General features: G+C 37.1%; 3 protein-coding genes across 4 annotated transcripts; 1 reads left to right on the top strand and 2 right to left on the bottom strand.

Annotated features, from left to right (window-relative positions):
- Nucleotides 1–3,155: 3,155 nt before the first annotated feature.
- Nucleotides 3,156–3,503, bottom strand: LOC142168003 (uncharacterized). The gene has a single exon (XM_075228650.1). It carries the CDS (start codon nt 3,501–3,503, stop codon nt 3,156–3,158), a length of 348 nt encoding a protein of 115 aa, XP_075084751.1.
- Nucleotides 3,504–4,363: 860 nt separating this feature from the next.
- Nucleotides 4,364–6,168, top strand: LOC107777715 (uncharacterized). The gene is made up of 2 exons (XM_016597842.2): nt 4,364–4,507; nt 5,447–6,168. Exons 1-2 carry the CDS (start codon nt 4,493–4,495, stop codon nt 5,903–5,905), a joined length of 474 nt encoding a protein of 157 aa, XP_016453328.1. The 5' UTR covers nt 4,364–4,492; the 3' UTR covers nt 5,906–6,168.
- A 1,222-nt stretch (nt 6,169–7,390) lies between these two features.
- On the bottom strand, nt 7,391–19,264 carry LOC107777716 (E3 ubiquitin-protein ligase UPL5). Of its 2 annotated transcripts, XM_016597844.2 has the most exons (4): nt 17,182–19,264; nt 12,882–13,471; nt 12,545–12,607; nt 7,391–7,889 (listed from the first exon to the last, which is right to left on the bottom strand). In XM_016597844.2, the coding sequence occupies exons 1-3, from the start codon at nt 18,977–18,979 to the stop codon at nt 12,578–12,580; spliced, it is 2,418 nt and encodes an 805-aa protein (XP_016453330.1). In that variant the 5' UTR covers nt 18,980–19,264; the 3' UTR covers nt 7,391–7,889; nt 12,545–12,577. The 2 variants fall into 2 exon arrangements, with proteins under 2 accessions (XP_016453330.1, XP_075083865.1); XM_075227764.1 differs by lacking the exon at nt 12,545–12,607 and having other exon boundaries at nt 17,182–19,258.
- Nucleotides 19,265–20,089: the final 825 nt, after the last annotated feature.

The following is a 20,089-nucleotide window of genomic DNA, read 5'->3' as shown; positions in this document are numbered from 1 at the left end:
GAAGAAGGAAACCAGACACGGGCATGAGAAAATTCTAGCCAAGTTTCAAGTTCAAAATTCATTCTGTTAACCATCCAAAACTCATCCGAGGCCCCCGGACCTCAACTAAACATACCATCAAGTCCCAAAATATTATACAAACTTAGTCGAACCCTCAAATAACCTCAAACAATGCTAAAACCATGAATCATACCCCAATTCAAGCTTAATGAAACTAAAAATTTCTAAATTCTACATTAAACACCGAAACCTATCAAATCAAGTCCGATTGACCTCAAATTTTGCACACCAGTCATAAATAACATAACGGAGGTATTTTAATTTTCAGAATTGGATTCCGTCCCCGATATCAAAAAATCAACTCCCCGGTCAAACTTTCAAACTTAAATTTCTATTTTAGCCATTTCAAGCCTAATTTAGCTATGAGCTTCCAAATAATTTTTCGGACACGCTCCTAAGTTCAAAATTACCATACGGAGCTATTGGAATAATAAAACTCTATTCCGGGGTCGTTCACACATAAGTCGACATCCGGTCACTATTTTAACCTAAGCTTTAAATCTTGGAACTAAGTGTTCCAATTCATTCCAAAACCTTACCGGACCCAAACCAATTACCCTGGCGAGTCACATAACAATTGTAAAGCATAAATTAAGCAGTAAATAGGAAAACATGGTTGTAATACTCAAAATAACCGGTCGGGTCGCTACACTTATCGTATATGCTACAATCATTTGAAGTCCCAGAAGTAGAATGGGAACAATATGGATTAGAATTCATCAGATGCAATACAGAAGGAAAGCTGGAGTGTTTAGGTGAAACTGCAAAAGGAAAAATATTTTCATAGAATACTACATCTCTAGATATATGTATTCTCTTTGTGGCCAAGTCTAGGACCTTATAACCCTTTGTACCAAAGGGATAACCTACAAACACATGGGGTGTGGCTCTTGGTTCAAACTTATTTTTGTAAGTCTTTAGTGTACAAGGGTAGCACAAGCAATCAAAACTCTTAAGTTGTGAATATTTGGGCTTTTTGTTGTACAAGAGTTCAAAAGGGCTTTTGTTATTAAGAATAGTGGATGGGAGCCTGTTTATCAGACAGGTGGCTGCTAGAATGCACTCCCCCAATACCTTACAAGTAGTTTAGACTGGTAAAGTAAGGCCCTTGTTATTTCAAGTAGGTATTTGTATTTTTTCTCCACCACACCATTTTGTTGTGGTGTGTATGGATAAGATTTCTGATGTACTATGCTTTTTCCTTGGAAGTATGTCATGATTTCATTGTTGACAAATTATAGACCATTATCAGATCTAATGGTCTTAGCTGAGGTACCAAGCTGATTTTTAATCATAGACAAAAACTTTAATGGCATGAAATGTGTTGCTTTTGCAGTTTAAGAGGTGAGTCCATGTTGACCTACTAAAATCATCAACCATGGTGAGGAAGTATCTGTAATTATCATGTGTGAGTATATGGTAGGGCCCCCATAGGTCTACATGGAGTAATTCAAGAATTTTGGTGGATGAAGTGGTCCTCTCAGGCAATGGTAACCTTGTATGTCTGGCCATAGGGCAGATTGAACAAATAAAGGGTTGTTTAGGGGAAAAATTAGCTGGTATAGTAGATATTTTCCTCATTTTTACAAAAGGTACATGACCTAGTCTATTATGACACAAGTAGTCAACATTATTTTCAGAAGATGTAGAACATATAAGAGAGGAATTCACAGTAAAAATGATCAGTTTTATTGCATGAGTGGATACTATTTACATTACTGAATGGATGAGATGACTCATTTACAGTTGACAATGAATGAAATGGATTAACTTGATCCTTTTTCTTGCTAGCATTATTATCAGGAATGGAAAAACATGAATGAGGCAAACTAGAAATTGAAGTAGTGGGTGGACTCAACTCTGAACAATTGTGACACTTCGAACAAAGAAAATACAACTCATTCCTTGCCTTACCAATCTCCAGAGGCTTATGCATTAAAAGGTCCTCCATTAAAGAAAGATATTTGTTGAAATTAACCTTGCAATTAAGATGCACTGTTAATAAGTGGATTGAAATAAGATTGTATTTGAAGTTAGGTACATACAAGACTCTAACCAGAGTTAGTCTATGACTAAGAAAGGCATCACCAATTTCTGTCACATTCACCCTATATCCATTAGGTAAGGTGACAAGGAAGGGATAAGGTAGGGTTCTAATATTAGTGAGAAAAGACTTTCTATATGTCATATAGTTTGAAGCTCTACTGTCCAAAATCCATAGGTCAACAATTGATTTTGAACATTTACATGTGGTTGTTTCAACTATCTCTTTATAAGTAGAGCAAGTTAGAATACCTGCAAAGTTCACAGCTCCACTGATGATGATGTTTGAGTTTTCCCCTGCACTGTTGGCCTTAAAGTTCTCCAGCAAACTCAGCAACTGGTTGTATTGTTCCTTCGTCAGGTTCCGAAGATTTTGGTTATGGTTCCTACTATCAGCATCTCCACTGTTGCAAGCTTGCATCTCTTCACACTGACGATGGACATTGGCAGCAAATCCTATGTTTCTTCACTTTGTAAACTTGAAATCTTGTGGAAATCCATGTAGCCTATAGCACTTTTCTCTGGTGTGCCCTGGCTTTTTGCAGTAATCACAATACAATTTAGATCTATTAGGGAAAAATGTAGGTTTATAAGAGTTTTGTCCTGCAGTATTGCCTTGTGGAGTATAACTGATTTTGAATTTGTTGTTTCCCGATCCATTCATATTCAAAGAAGTGGATTCCATGACTAGGCGACTACTTGGCCTAACTTCTCTCTGTTTCTCCTCCTGAATGAGGATGGAAAATGCATGTGCGATGCTAGGCAGGGGATTTATCATTAGAAGGCTTCCCCTAATGACTGTGTAGACTTTATTGTGTCCCATTAGAAACTGAATTAACCTTCGATCTTGCTCTGCCTTGTGCATATTTGCTTTGGCACCACAGGTACATTGACAACCACATTGTGCGTGTGCATTCAAGGTATTGAGCTCCTCTTAGAGCTTCTTCATTTTTTGTGTAGTATCCAGTTATATCTAGGGTTCCTTGATTTAGGTCGTTGATTTTCTTTTGCCATTGGTAAAGTTTTGCCCCATTCGTTTGATCATACTTGTCCTAAAGCTCTTGCCATAACTCCTTTGCATCATTCACGTATTGTAGACTGTCAGTCAAATTCTTTGAGAGTGAGTTCAGAATCCACGATGTCACCATATCATCGCATCGTGCCCATTGATCGTAGATCGCTTCTCCAGCATTAGGTTTCTTACCCTTTCTTATGATGCACCCGACTTTGTTTTTTACAGAGAGAGCTCTAAGAACGCCTCTCCTCCAGGATCTATAGCCGGTGCCGTCAAATGCCATCGGTACCAGTACAGTCCCAACACTTTTCGATGGGGGCATGTATAGCGGGTTGGTCGAATCCAAAATTGTGGTGGTATTCTGAGTATCCTTGTCTCTAGCCATGGATTGAAGCATAAAATGTCAGAAATTCGAGTCAATTGACGATTGAGCGTGTGTGAACCAATGATTCCCAAACAAAATTACGAACTGAGAACTTCCGATTTGCGATTTCTAATCGGGTGAAAACAATGAAGAAAAGAAGAGAAGACGAATTAGATGTAGATCGAAAATTACGAGTTAAGCTCTGATACTATGTCGAAGTTGGAGATCAGAATCATCGAAGTATCTCCATTGATGAACCAAGCTGAGCTCTTGAGAGAAGGTTCTAGATGACAGAGGAATTGGGAAAATGAACTCTGTGTAATTTTCCTTTCTGTAAAGTGTATATATACACGTATGTAAGAGTGTAAGAGATAGAAAAATATCCTAATTATAAAACTGTCATTCTAACTAATACAATTACATTGACCAATATTGACTAATCAACTACACAACTAAGTCTACACAATTAATATACACATAAATATTACATCAACCATTCTCAATAGTGGTACAAGCTATAATCTTTTCTATATCAAAACAATCAAAGAGTAATATTATAAAGTCTTAACCGATTAGTATCACCGTATCATGTCTACTTGTAAGGAAGAAAATAGAATAATTTTGAGATAAATGGATCAACTATTCAATAATATCTGCAGAAAGAAGACTCATCTTAAATATTTTTAAAAAGTCGAAACCAAGTATTATTGATTTGTTTTAATACTTTTAAAGATATAGTAAAGCATAAATATATTTACAACTAGACCTGCCTATTTTGTCCCACCTTTTATGTCATCGATGTGAGATGTCAATTTGTATATCCCTCAAGATTCTTCTCCTTTTATTATATTAATTTAATTAATACAATACATTTTACTTCCCTATAAATAGCCCTCAATTGATCTTTTTTCATCATCAGTCTCACATTCAAAGCACTTTGGCCACCTTTGCTCCTTTTCATCTTTACCCTTTCTTCACATCTTAGTTTCAAGTTTATTTCTCCATTTCCAATGGCCAGTGTTGAGGTATATTTTCCTGGTTATTTATGCATTGATTATTCTTCATGTTTTTTTCAAATAAGAACGTAATGTTTATTTACTCTAAGGAAGATCAGCTAGCTAGCAATTCTTTTACAATACCTCTGTAATAATCTTGTTTGTTCCGATTTTTATTTTTTTTTAGTATAGTGAAGTGTTTTTATAGAAAACATATAAGAAAACTTAGCCGGTATAGTAAAAAATTGTTATAAAGTATGGCTTGTACAGAGATGTCTGACTATATAACAGATCGGTTAACCTTTAATCTTGGTATCAAGTTTAGTGGGGATTAATGATCATTGTTGTGAAAAAGAAAACAAGATAATAGATCATACTTGCACAAGGGGTTTTAAACCATTTCATAATGAAAATTAAACCTGGAGATTACATGTTTTTATTTTCTTTTTTCGGGCGAATTTTGTTAGAATATGTGTATTTAAATCGTCAAGAATTCAAAAAATACTATGTCAATTATCAATAGTACCTTGATTAATCAAATCTTGGCTTTCAAATTAAAAAAAAAGAGTAACCCCATTTCATCATTTTGGATTATTCATTCAATATGATCTTTAGTTTGATGATCAACCAACGACAGTGTGGCGAGGTTAGAAATTTTGATAAGGATATGCTGAAATTGCAAGAATGTTAATACCTACGATCCAAATTTGCAACTTAAAGCAATTTCTGAATCAGCTTTCTCACTACACTTCCTTATGTCAAAGGAATTCAACAATCTATGTATACAGTTAGTTCCTTTGTATATTATAATTTTTCGACAAAGCAGATTCAGTTTTCATTTGTACCATATAGCTCCGCCCCTGACCAATGATCTTACTTCAGAAATTGATAGCAATTTGCCTCTTACATATTCATTGAGATATTTCTTTCTTTCATTCTTTTTCTTTTTAATTGTTTTTGGTTATGAAGGTTCAATCTGCCCCATTAGAAGTAGTAGGAACTGCTCCAGTTGAGGTCGAGGTGAAAACTACACCAGAGGCACCCAAGGCAAACGAATCCGCCCCAACACATGTGGCGGAGGAAACTGTGACCGAAACAACACCAGCACCAGCAGAAGAGACTGTTCCAGTTGAAGAGAAAGCAGCCCCTGCTGTTGAGGATGCAGTAGCTGAAGAAGTAACGACAGAAGCAGAAGCAGAAGCAGAAGCTCCAGTGGCAGAGGAGACAGTGGCTGAAGAAGCTGCAAAACCAGAAACAGAAACACCTGCAGCTGAGGAAACAGTAGCTGCTGCTGAAGTTGAAACTCCAGCAGTAGAATTAGCTGAAGTGAAGACTGAGGCAGAAGAAGGAAAAGTTGATGAGACAACTGAAGCTCCAGCTGCAGCAGAGGCTACCACAGAAGTTCCAGTGGAGAAAACTGAAGAGTAAACTGATGCACTCTTTTTATAAGGAGTGAAAATGGATAGTGCAATGGTTGGTCAATTATGGGATGGTATTTGATGTTTTCATTTTCTAAGTTAAAGTTTATATATTTACTACTACTTTATTACTACTACTATTAGTATTATCACTACTACCTAGTTGGCTATGTTTGTGGGAATTCAGTTGTCAAGTTTTATGGTTGTAAGAGAAGATGAGAGGAGATCTGATCTCTGCTTTTGAATAATAAAGGATTACTATATCTTTTTCTCTGTTATGTGTCTTTAGAAAACAACTCGATTCAGGTTATCTAACAGTTTCGAGAATATTTTCTTAGCTAACTCGCAACCTTCTACCTTTGTACATTAGATTAACTATAATATACACAATCAAGGGAGCGGTGGAACAATTGAGATCCATCAGCCTTAATCGAAAGTCTCGGGTTTTAATCCTAAGAATAGAGAACATTTCTGCAGAGAAAGTTTTGCCCTCCTTGACGGACATAAGTTTCAGAAACCGGATGGTTAAACCTCCTCTCCCCCCTCCCTCCTTCGCCAAAAAATATTAATAAAAACTAGTATAATCACAAGTAAGTTAAGTTCGACTATATAAATTCTCACTTATGTCGCTCCAATTAAACTCAACCAGACCAATATTATTCAGAAAATAAGAAAATACAAATAAAAACTACAGACTGCCACATTTAGAAATTGATGCGAGACATGATCATATCATCTCAAGAACCTTTCGCTTTATCTTCCTTGTATGCTACTTGCACCTTTTACCGAACGTGGAAGTTTTTAATATTATTTTGTATGATTACACAACCATCTTGGCATTTGTATATCTGCAACACTCATCGATATGTTGGGTATTTTAGCAGCCCAAGAGCCTCCCTATATGTATCTATTAACATAACACTCCAGCAACACTTCCCTATTTCAACCATCCTATTTTAATTCGGTGCAATATCTACATCTATCGTACTATTCTCATGGAACATGGAGTATATGTCTCAATCCCACTAGCTTCGGGCTTTTCAATTCACAATCAATGTTGTATTACTGCCCAATCAATGAGTTTGATATGTACAACTTTTGCTCATTTTCACTAAAAGGTATTACCATTCTTCAGAAATTTTCCGAATGAGGGGCAGAAAGAATGCCACTAAGTTAGAGGGTATCTGGCATATCAGATACAAGTTGACGATTTCAACCATAACAGAAGTGAGATGCCGAACAAATCGCAGCTTGCAAGTCTGTAAGACTATAACTATCAGAAATATTGCACTGAATACAAATGGTACATTTGCTGCCTAACTAAAAGGAGAATACTAAAATACCAGCTCCAAAGGCATGCTCTTTTTAGCATGACAAAGATTGAAAGTAAGCTCTATTATTTACAAATATAAACACCCGCACGTGAGTAGAAATGAGTGAGGAAAGAAACTGAAACAGAGGCTAGGCCTAAGAAGTAAAAAAGGAAGAAATAGAATTAGAAATTAAAAGAAAAACTTGACCCTTCTTGCTTTCTTTATTAACAGATACTATACTTATATAAAGTTAATTGGGTTTGGGGGGTAACTAGAACTACAACCTTCCGCCATTTAAACCAGCCAAAAAAACCTTACCACAGTCAAGTTCCAAATGGGAGCATATCCTATACATATGTACAAGCTGATTACATATCTTATGTGCAGTTGATTTCAGGTCCCAGAAGATCACAGATGTCACCATGTACCAAAGCTGCAACCAACATGCTCCTGGGTTATAATGCGAAGTCGATCTTGCATGACATCCATGGATGGGTAAGGAGGAAAGCATAGACGGTAGAAGCATGTGTGTGACGAAGGCAGGCGATCATAAGACTCTCTGGTTTTGTAGATGTAAAGCCTAGAAGCCAAACCACCGAAACCCTCTACTGGAAGATACTTTATTGAAGTCCAAAAGAAGAGGAGAACCTTTCTCTGCTCGGCAGACATGCAACCAACAATCTGCAGGAACAAAAGAAAACAAACTTTAAATTGGATTGAATCAGATCTCATGAACCAAGGTTCATCCTCATAATATTCTAAGTGGTACCAACTAACAACCAAGTTCCAAAGTCCACCTTAGGAACAACTAGGTAATCCAGGACTTATATCCAATGACCACCAGATACCTGTTCGTTTGCTTTGTCCAACTCTGCCTTCTACATAAAAATTGCATTAATCCAAGGACTCAGACACACATACAAGTGGACAGCTTATTGCCTCACTAACATTCACACAAGTGAAACGCAAAGACACAAGACTACTACTCCCTCCGTTTCAAATTAGATGAGGTACTTTCCTTTTAGTCTGTTCCAAAATAAATGACACATTTCTAAATTTGAAAATAATTCAACTTTAAACTCTTCATTTTACCTATTTTACCCTTAATGAGAAGCTTTATAACCACACAAATGTCATGGCCCCAGAAAACTTTTACCCCCTTAAACTTTTAAGACCACAAGTTTCAAAAGTCTTTTTTTTCTTAAACTCCGTTCCGAGTCAAACTGTCTCATCTAAATGAAACAGAGTGAGTAAATACAAAAGAAGGGTGGCTCTAAATGGCATGGGTATGCTCAAACTTTAGATTTGTTGAAGCAGGACAAAGAAGACTTATCTTTTGGCACTGTTCAACTTGTTTAGCATTCTACTCAAACACCACTTTGCAGCTCTCAACCGAGAGATCCTTTCTTAAGTTACGTAGAATGAGAGATGAGGTGGAATAAAATCTCCATAGATGACTATAGAAGATCAAAAGGACTGCAAACTTCTCCAAACAGCACAACGGAACAAACCTTTTTATAGTTGCTTTTGCAGATAAATTGCTATACAGAATCAAAGTATTTTTTTAACCTGCAAGATGCTCTTCACAGAAACCAATGGTTCTTCATTGTTGATTCTTAGTCCACCTAAGAATGTGGAGAAATGTGTGAGCCAAGGGCAGCAACATGCCCATAGCCTAAAATTAGCCTCTAAATTTGGTCACCCCTGACCTTCAGGAAAAAAGAAAAAGATAACCAATTCTATAAAGTAATTACTTCTCTCTTCTATCTATCCAAGCATTGAGCGATCACAGAAGACTTCCTCTTTTCTTTTTCCTCTAAAAGAAGACTTCCTTTCAACACTGGCCAATTCGATTATTTCTTTTCATGAATTTTGCTCCTTTATCTTCTCTTCGAAGTATCATCTGTTGTTTAGAAACTTTGTCAAGTATATGTGTGTGTGTGCGTGTGTGTGTGTATATATATATATATATATATATATATAATTTTATTTTGCCAATATAATAATCATGTCTAGTCCTGTTGTCCTCCTTTTGTTGGTATAGTGGTGATCGTCAGCTCTCTCGAGTAGACTAGCCATTCAAAACTTTCTTTGGCACCTCCAATGAGTTACGCTCTCTACATGAGCCACGGAAGAATATTAATCCCAAACTAGTCCAGTTGGCTATATGAATCTTCTGTAATCCTTCGTTCACTTTAGGCTATAGAAATATAAAGTCCTTCAGAAGTTTCAACTTCCAACCCCCCTACCCAACCAAAAAAGGAAAAAGAACAAGACAATATCCTCATTCTCAAAATGAAGATAATGTCCTTATGACTAAAAAATCCTTAAAACAGAGTAAGAAACACAAGGACCTTCAAAACTTTCTTAGGCACCTCCAACCAGTTACAGTCTCCACAAGGGTTGAGGAAGATTATTAACTCCAAACTATACTGGGGTGGCTATATGAATCTTCTGTTACCATTCCTTCCACTTCAGGCTATAGAAGGTTATAGGCAGAATAAATATTCTTAATGGAGCTAACAAATTGTACTATTCACATTTACTTGATGCCATTAACGATATCACTTCATCAAAAAATAAAATATATTCTTCATCACAGGAGGAAAGGGGGGGGGGGTGAGGAAGGGGTAAGGCAAAGAAAAGGTAAAATAAATGTTGCAATGAGCAAACAATCTGTCACTTGCACTCTCTTGCATGGGTTATCTTATTGCAAACTCAAAATTCAAACCAACCAAACGGACCCACGGTTCCGGTTGAAAGCATCTTAACAACAACAAACCCAGTGTATTCCCACAACTGGGGTCTGGAAAGGGTAGTGTGTACGCAGACCTTACCCCTAACTTTAAAAAGGAAGAGAGATTGTTTCCGGTAGACCCTTGGCTCAGGGAAGATAAAGGGAAGGGCCAATGACAAGCAAACCAATCGGAAAATCAAGCTAAAACACACAACTATCACTAGTTAGTACAATTAAAACCGAAGCGACGGCAACCACAAGTAATAACAGAACTCCAGAAGGCGATAATACAAAAAGACACTAAGTAGTGTACTAAATCTATTGTAACAAAACAAAGACAAAGCTCGACTGTACTAAATCTATTGTAACAAAACAAAGACAAAGCTCGACTACCTAACCCTCTACCCTAATTCTCAACCTCCACACCTTCCTATCCATGGTCATGTCCTCAGTAAGCTGGAGCAACGCCATATCTTTCCTAATTACCTCTCCCCAATACTTCTTCGGCCGACCTCTACCTCTCCGTTGGTCCTCCAAGACCAACCCCTTACACCTCCCCACCGGTGCATCTGTGCCTCTTCTCTTCACATGTCCGAACCATCTTAGTCTTGCTTCCTGCATCTTGTCCTCCACAGAGGCCACGCGCCCACCTTGTCCCGAATAACTTCATTTCTAATTCTATCTAGCCTGGTATGCCCACACATCCATCTCAGCATCCTCATCTCAGCCACCTTCATCTTCTGGACATGAGAGTTCTTGACTGGCCATCACTCCGCTCATACAACATAGTTGAAAGCATCTTAAGCTCGAGGAATATGGAAATCTAAGAAATGCATCAACAAAGTTCTTTTCATTACTATAGTGCCAGATCATAGAATGGAAGCAGCTTGGGGACAACATGGTTGGAACATCAATTTTAGAAGAGGTCTGCATGATTGGGAGCTTGGGAGAATTGTCGAGTTTTTCACAACTTTGGAAGCTTTCCAAGGTCTTAAAGAACATGAAGATTCTCTTATCTGGAACAATGGTAAGAATGGGATGTATACTGTCAAAGCAGCTTATCTTTTGTTATCAAACACTGGTCGTCAAATAGATGCTTGGCCATGGAAGAGTATCTGGAAAGTTAAAGCTCCTTATAAGGTGATTTGTTTCACATAGCTGGTAGCAAGAGAAGCATGCTTAACTCAAGAGAACATGAAAAGGAAGGAATTCCAACTTTGCTCTAGATGTCTTTTATGTGGCAGGGAATTGGAAACGTACAACCACTTATTCCTTCACTGCCCTATTACAAGTCAACTGTGGCAATTGTTCCTTAACATTGTTGGGCTAAGATGGTCTATGCCAGCTACTACTGTTGAGTTACTAAAATCTTGGAACAACACTGGAGACGACATGGTGGAGACTGATACATGCATGCATATGGTGGACAGTATGGAAGAAGAGAAACTCAAGAGTTTTTGAAGACAGATACAAATCCGTTCAGGATGTCAAGATGGATTGTATTCTTCTATTTCATTTTTGGTGTAAAGAAAGTCTTTTAGAGGATACAGAATCTCTGGTAGACATGTTAGGCTTTTTGTAATTAGGTAGACCAAGATTGATCTACTATTCCCTGCACATATGGTTATGCACTGCCTTAGTGCATTTTTTATTTATACAAATGTTACCATTCTCAAAAAAAAAAAGTTCTTTTCAAAAGGAAATTTCCAGTTGATACTAAGGATCAACAACAATTATGTATGGAACTGTTTCTTCTTTTTCCACTACCTTCTCATACTCTGGCATCAAGGACAAATAAAAGGGTATCAAGATAGGGAATATCGTAGTGCTTAGAAATCATAACTTAACCGTACTTTATCATGTAAATATCGAGAACTCCTCTAGATTGCCCAAATTGGACATATCTCTCCTTTAATATTAAAATTACAGGAAAACAACTAAGCTTGTAGTTTTGTTACACACACCTCTGACCTCTCTATGAGAAATTCAAAAATTAGCTAAAAGCTGTTGATATTACACGAAAATGTGAATTTACACCAACAATACCCTTCTAGAAACTAAAACTGTTTTTTCTTTTTCAAGCATCTCTAATTAAAGCTTAATCATATATTATTTTCAACATATCCTGACCTGACCTGACCTTAAATTAAAAGGAAAAAAGAAATTAATGGAAGTACCTTTTTTTACATAAGTGGAGACATAACAGCTTGTATTCTCTATATTAACTCAAAGATTTGCACATTCAAAATTAAGTTTATCTGGGTATATAGGTACCCATCACTTTTTGTATAGTATTAAGTTTTAAGATGGACTAATTTGTTTCGAAGTTAGGTCTTTCTTGCTCTTTTTCCTAGCCTATAATTTCTTCTTCATAAAGCACAAAGGACACACAGGTCACAACATATTCATTTGCACACTTGTGAATTGAAGGGTCTAACAAGGGTGCCACATAATTTCACAAAGACCTTAGGTATCTGTAACTTAAGCGGGTCTAGCAAGGGTGTCCCTGTATCTTACCCTAACAATAAAGTAATAACAAAAGCAAATATGAACAGCTGCAGTTTCAAGAGAAAAAATATAGCGAAATGAATAGGCATACAGGTGAAACGGACTCTTCCTTAAGGTTTCTCCTTCAACAGTGTCCGTTGGATTCAGAATCTCTCTAAAAAAAAAGACATTTACTATTAGGAAGGTAGAGTTTTTTGGAAAAGAAAATTAAGCTGACAACCCTCCCTCCTCCAATAAATAAATAAATAAATAAGGGAAAAAGAGAAAAGGTAGAAGAAAATATAGGTTTTGCCTGGAGCGATACCCTTGTAAACAATCAAGCTTCTGCACTGAATATTAACAGAACAAAGAAGAACATGAAAAAAAAGAATGAAGTCTTCAATAACGGAAATATATCAATATGAATCAAAAAGAAGAAGAAGAAATACCTTCCAAAACCAAGATATTTGAGGATCACTTTCTTTGTAGCCATTGTAATCAGTATGTGCTTTCCAGTCTTCCACAGAAACAGCAGTTTCGCTCCCATGGAGCATCCAGTCAAGATCTTCAAGATCTAAGCTCTGGAAAAAGGATTTCTGGAGCCTTAAGGTAGTTATAATGTCCGCAAAACCTTGAGCAAAATGAGCTACCTGCTCAGCAATGGATGTGACAAAGCGATGCTGAATAAGAAGCTCAACATACTGCTCCCTGTTTTTACTAGTCACCATAGTACTTCTCCCATTGGGGCAAAGCTCGACAACCTTCCTGGATCCTAACTCTTCAACTTCACGAACAAATGTCAAAGCAAGAGTATCTTGATCCACCATCTCTGGATCCATCTCCAATATCTGCTTGCAGCTGCTATACAAGTATGGATCTGCATCCCTTATGTCATCTAATGAAATATTCTTGCCCGACAATTGTAAAAAGAACACGCGATCAAAAACAACACCAACTTGTATTTTATGCATTAAGGCCAAAGCAATTACCCTGCCAGAGAAGCTAAAATACTCAAGGTGCAAAGGGTCCACCTTAGATGCTGCAATAAAAATATGTAGTAAGAAGATAAGGTCCCAATAACAAGAGCATTACTATCGTCTTGCAAAATAAAAACATTGCTCCAAACAGAACCTAGCTATTAAATGCACTGCAGGTTCATCCAAATAAATGGAAACACTCACTATTAACGAAAATATTCAGCTTGTCTAACCAGTAATCACACATCTTGAACAGAAAAAAAATGATACTATGCCTTGGAAGTACTCCATATGCAGTGCAACCCAAAATAAGGATCAGTATGGTCATCTCACACAATTTTCCAGCTTCGTGTGAGAAAGCTGAAAATTGTCATTTGGTGACTGTCAGTCTGTCTCTCCTTTTTTTTGATAACCAAGAAATCGCCGAGGCCAGTGGTGCTCGATTCGAACACTGTGCATAATGGGCCCACATCTCTACCCTACTCCACTTAACTACCAGGCCTTGTCTGCAGTAGGGTTCAAACTCGTGAGGTGTGTCCAATCCACATATTACGTGTTGCGCTCTTACCACTAAACCAAAGCCTTGGGGGGGTCTAATACTCCCATTCAAATGGTTACATTCATATAGTATTGATGTTGGGCATATTTTCATATGTTTTGATATTATTTACTCTACATTTTTACCGCTTTTTAATTGTATTTTATGTTGTATATGCCCGACTTCGCTTGATTATGAAGTTTTATACTTAAGTGTATGTTAATAAATAATGTAGGTACTTTGGAGATAAAATTTGGAGCAGAATACATTAACACTCGAAGAGAATGAAGGTCTAAGACAAAACAAGGGAAGATAATAGCTAAGTGGCATATGTGCATTACGTGGAATGAGATAAAAGTACGTGAGGAAAGAGAAGTTTGGTTGCTGGATTCCAAAGAAGCATGAAGAAGCAACTGAGAACGTGGTGTTTCTTCAAAGACACCAAATTTCTACCTCACTCTTACATATATAAGTAATTTGTGGACTGACGAAGGACTTGGTGGATATTCCTACAGGACGTTCATTTGATGTTACAAATTTAATAACAATGTTTCCGATGTATCTCTTCTCCAACAAAAAGACAATAGATTTCTCTGTGTTTTTTCCTTTCATGGAACGTCAAACTTGATGCAATATAGAGTGCAACTTGATTATCACACAATATGGGTTGGGGATGAATGCTTTAAAAATAAATTTACTACTCTATTCAATTGCTCAACAAATAAGAATGGTACTGTTGCTGATTTTCATTCTAGTTCTGGTTGGAGATTGTCTTCCGAAGGAATTTGAATGACTGGGAAATAGTAGAATTTTGCGAGATGCTTCAGCAATTGAGATCAGTTTATATTGATCATAGTAAGATGGATACTCTAATCTGGCTGGCAAGTAAAGACAAGAAATTTTCAGTCAAGAATTGCTACAGTATGTTGATAAAGCAGTCAGGACAGTGGGATACTTCTTGGCCATGGAGGATGATATGGAAGACAAAAGATCCTGTGAAAGTAGCATGTTTTGGATGGGTCGCCACCTGGGAGGCATGCTTAACTCAAAATAACTTGCAGAAGAGAGGTTTTTCCCAACGTAACAGATGCTACCTGTGTCAAGAGGATCAAGAAACAGTTGAACATTTGTTCCTCCATTGCAGATTTTCTAGAGAATGCTGGGTTATTCTTAAATATTTGTGGTATTGCATGGGTGATGCCTCAGAACGTGAAGGGGTTGATGGTAGGTTGGCAGCATCAGGTGATATCAAAAGAGATAAAGCAAATATGGAGAACTATCCCGTTGTGCATCTTATGGACAATATGGCTCGAAAGGAACAAGGCTTGCTTTGAAGGACAGAGAACTACAATTGCTAGAATTAAGAGTATTTGTTTACAAAATTTGCATCTTTGGTGCAAATCAAGCCCACTAGTTAGTTCAGATCAGTACAAGGATTTCTTGGAGTTGTTAGGAAGAAGATTGTAGTAGGCTGTTTTTTGTTTCCTTGTTATCTTCTGTACCATCTTGGTACCATTCAATAAAATCTTTTTCTTATCAAAAAATATATATATATATATATATATATATATATATATATATATATATATATATATATATATATATATATATACTCCCTTCGTTTCAATTTATGTGAACCTGTTTGACTGGGCACGGGGTTTAAGAAAAAATGAAGACTTTTGTAATTTGTGGTCCTAAACAAGTCAAAAAGGGGTCCGGGGTATTTTTGTGGTTATAAAAGCTTCTCATTAAGGGTAGAATTGGAAGTTTAAGCTAAATTGTTTCCAAATTTAGAAAGGATCATTCTTTTTGGAACGGACCAAAAAGGAAATAGGTTCACATAAACTGGAACGGAGGGAGTATATAACTTCACAAGTTGTCACCACCATGGCTCAATATTCTACTCTATCCTAGAGGCTAGAGCTAACAACCATAGTATTTTATTTCTTTTTCTTCAAAGACACCAAATTTCTAACCGAAACACAACATCCAACTGAATGTCTATAAAAATGTGAACGTGTCAATCTTCTGTAGAAGCCTTCTATCCTAGAGATGTTTAAGAACTATCACAATCTATCTAGGTTCTTAGACTAAAAGTGCTGATAGAGATGTTTCAACTTAACATTAACCTCTTGATTAATACTATTGCATGCCATAACTATATCATCAATATAAATTACCAAAGCAAATACACGGATTCCGAGCAGGGTACCAATTGAGCAGAAAAATAAAGAGATGAGTTGTGTTACTTTTGCATAATTGTGCTAAACATACAAAACCATACTCGAATAGACTGGTTCAGTCCATATAGTGATTGACAAAACTTGTATACAAAACCATAGATTCCCACTGAGCAACAAAACCCGGTAGTTGCTCCAGGAATACTTCATCCTTAAGATTTCATGAAAAAATGCATACTTGATGTCCAAACAATGAAGAGGCCAATGAAAAACAGAATGCATAAACAATATGAGACTGATCAAAGTAATCTTAGCCCCGAGAAAACATACCAACTCAAGTTCAAAAATCAAAGTACAGCAAATGTACCTTAAGCAAATAAATCTGAGCATTTGGACCAACTATTATTGTGAACACCAATCAACAACCAACAACATTTTCACTAGGGGTAGAGAAACAACTCTCGAGTACCATTAGAGTATAAAGCAAACATCTTCTCATTTACAGCCTATTACCAACCTGGATGAGAAGCTTCACCTATAGGCTCAAGGATGGGAATAGAGGAGAAGGACTATACAAACATAAAAAGGGATAACAACAAATATTGATAACTCAAAAAGATACGATGAGATGATGATTACAAGTAAAGCGAATACTTAATAGCCCTTGAAACTAGAGGAGACAGGTTTGCAATAAGAGAAGAATCTGAATCAGGATGTGTCGGAGGCAGGTAGTTTTTATATAAAAAGGACTAAATCAACTATGGCGGTTTGCTTACACCAAATGACCAAATGAAACAAGTGAAGAAATTTGCTTTTTTCTATTTTTCGGTTGTCATTTGGAATGCAAATTCAATTCATTCAATCCGCTAGAGCTACGGATAACGATGTCAAATACAAACAAAGTATCCACCATGCCACGTCAACAAAGTCTCAAATTTTATTGTATTTTCAGCATATAAAACTTTGAAGTCAAATACTAACAAAAGGTTTAAATTTGCGAGTTCATATAGAACAAAATGCCAAAGAAATAATAACAAAGGCAAGAAAAGCTTACTTGGATTTGGAAAAAACCTTCTACGGTCATTTGGGCAAGCAACAAACAGAGCATTTTGAGGGTTGAAGATTGCTTGACATACCAAGAAAAACCACTCCCTTAAGACACCAGGCCCCGTAGCTTCTTCATTCTTGAATTCCATAAATAAGCCACCACGGAGTGACTCAGGATCTGCATGTGCAATGTACTCAAAAGATTCTGATAGCAACTGTGAGCGGTCAATGAGCATCTCATGAAGCTCCTCGTACTCGTCCTTCACTTCTGGAAGCATCATCATGGCCAAATGCCTCCTCGCCTCAAAATTAGTTACTTCCTTGTGCTCCAGTATCCACCGATGATCTTCAGATCTTTTAGCAAATTTAACAATCAGAAAACACAACGAAACCCTTCTTTGAATTATTTTTTTCCAAAACTCGTCCTCCGAGCCCTTAAAAAGCTTTGAAATACCATTTATCTCCTTCAGAATTGCAAGATACTGAGACCACCCAAGTGCGAAGGGCTCACCTTCTCCTTTCTCTTTCCCAACAAAATGTTCTTCCATTTTCTTCAAACACAGCTCCAGTTTCTCCAGCAAATCAAAGTAAATATCATGCAAACATTTAATCTGCTCTCTGTAATACGGCATTCCATATCTTTTGCTTCCCCCTTCACTGGTGCCGCATTCCTCCTGCAACGGGAAAGCGATCGGACTACAAATAGCTACATGATCCCCTATCACATTCCTGACAGGACGCATAAACGCAGTAAAATCACGCACATCATTCAAAGATGGCCCCATAAAGGCGTTCAATGATTCCATACTCGGATCCAAAGCACGTGATAACTTAACCCCTAGCTCGCGGACGAACGGGAAAATATCTACCAATGCTATCACATCCTTACCATTACTCTCCCACCTCGAAATCCCAACGGACTCTACTATACCCCCTAAACTACTCCGACAAAGGCCATACAACGAATCATCAACACCAGCAGCTCCACTTAACAACTTACAAAATTCTAACACTATAGGCGCACATTGCATATATATAGGTTTAGGCAAAACAGTCTTACTCGAATTAACAAACTGACGAATCGATTCATCAGCAGTATCTTTGTTTACCTTCGCTTGAGACATGTAAAGCATTACGAGAGCTGCGGGAGCACACGAGGAGAGGAAAATCTGGAGGTGTTCGGCGGCTTGTTCAGCGTCGTTACGTGGCGTCATCGTGAGAAACTCCGTGAGCCTCGTCTTTATACGACTCGAAGGCCTAGGGTTTTGGCCTTTGCAGAGGTCGAAAATTTGAGAAACCAAGTCGTTGATCAGCTGCCACGCTTGCGGATGTCCCGTGCTCCGCATTCGGCCGACGAGTTGTAATCCGGCGTCGTTTTGGACCTCGCATTCGACTAGCGTTTGCTCCCACTGTAACTGTTTCCCCCTGTATATTAATCGCTGCTCGATTATCGGTATTCCCGTTATGAATTGAATTTTTTCGTGAACTGATTTCACTGAGTCAGTTGACTCGGTTTGAAGCACTAAAGTGTTGCCGCCGGATAATAACCGGACGAAGAACTGAAGACGGCCGGAGGATGACGCCAGCGAAGATGAGGACGGCGTCATCGATGATGACGATGAAGATGAAGGCGTCGAGGATGAAGACGGAGAGTGATGACGTGGACGGGAATCATCGGTGAAGGAAGTAAGGGTAAATTGGTCTTTTCTCATCCTGACGGCGGAGGGTGGTGGTACTAAGTCGTCAGAGGCATAATCGTCGAGCTTCCGTTTGGGGTTGTTAACGGCGCCGGCGTTAGACGTCATTGGAAGTCGGGGGGTTTTACGGTACACATGAGTCCATCGAATTAAAACCCCATCACCAAAACCCTTAATTTTTTTTTCCTTCAACAAAATTCAAACAAGGAATTTGAGAAAGGAAAAAAAAACAAGAAGAGAGCGAAAGAGTTATAAGACTGTGTGTTTGAAAAGGTCGTGAGAGTAGAGAATGAGGAAATTGGGAAAGAAATGAAGGTTTTGTTTACGCTAAGTAGTGTGCAATGACGAAAATGGGTTTCCCGCGAGCTACATGCTTTTTCAGTTACTACTGATACTTTATTCTAAAGAGGAGAACATTATTATGTATCCATGCACATAAATATCTTCTTTATTTTATTAGAAAAAAAGAAAAAAAAGAAAAAGAGGGATAAGAAAGGGTGAGTTATTATCTGATACACAAACTATTTTGCGTCCCCGTAGGAGCGAAGAAAGATCGTATTCCTAGAATGTGATATAAGCAGTTTATCCTAATATAATTATACAAGCATTAGTTACTGATTTTACAGTTCGGATACGTGGAGATAATTTTACGTTATTTAACTGAGTACCCTTTTGTAAACTAAAGACAAAATAGAAGAATTTGTAGTACAATAAAAATTTATTGGCAACCAATGTTTACACATAATCGATGAATATAAAATAAGTGTCTTTATAAAGAATCTGCACAAATTACTATAATCCATAGTTATTTTTAAAATATCATAGTCAAACTAAAATGTTTGACTTAACAAATAGTAATAGTCAAATTCTTTTTTTTTGGTTGAAAATTGTGCTTTTTATTTCTCAATTATTGGAGATTTAGAATTTAGTTTTGTGATATTTAGCTAAGTATATTCAACCTTCAATTAATTGGATGTGTTTTGTATTTTCGCACGTGAATCCTCACAAATATAACGAATTATATAAACCAATTAATTATCAATGTGTTATGTTAAATTTGCTTTATATTTGAAGGTAATATAATTCTAAAAGTACTTTGTTTATAACATGGTTCCTATCAAGAAGGAGTGCAATTGTCTCTTATTTTTGGACGATTGAGCTATTTTGAAATTAGAAACAAGATTTCTCAAAATTTGTAATATATGAATTTAAAGATCA

This window comes from Nicotiana tabacum, chromosome 13 (assembly GCF_000715075.1).
Source record: "Nicotiana tabacum cultivar K326 chromosome 13, ASM71507v2, whole genome shotgun sequence".
Classification (NCBI taxonomy): Eukaryota; Viridiplantae; Streptophyta; class Magnoliopsida; order Solanales; family Solanaceae; genus Nicotiana; species Nicotiana tabacum.
The sequence above is the reverse complement of the archived record's forward strand: the minus strand, read 5'-3'. Positions and strand labels throughout refer to the sequence as shown.

What these genes read in the sequence shown, in the direction of transcription:
- LOC107777716 (XM_075227764.1), bottom strand. Translation starts at nt 18,979, where the DNA reads ATGACGTCTAACGCCGGCGCCGTTAACAACCCCAAACGGAAGCTCGAC. An exon ending in AAGGTTTTTTCCAAATCCAA is followed by an intron (nt 13,472 to 17,181) that starts GTAAGCTTTTCT and finishes TTTTTATTGCAG; the next exon opens with CATCTAAGGTGGACCCTTTG. An exon ending in AAATATCTTGGTTTTGGAAG is followed by an intron (nt 7,890 to 12,881) that starts GTATTTCTTCTT and finishes TTGTTCCTGCAG; the next exon opens with ATTGTTGGTTGCATGTCTGC.
- LOC142168003 (XM_075228650.1), bottom strand. Translation starts at nt 3,503, where the DNA reads ATGGCTAGAGACAAGGATACTCAGAATACCACCACAATTTTGGATTCG.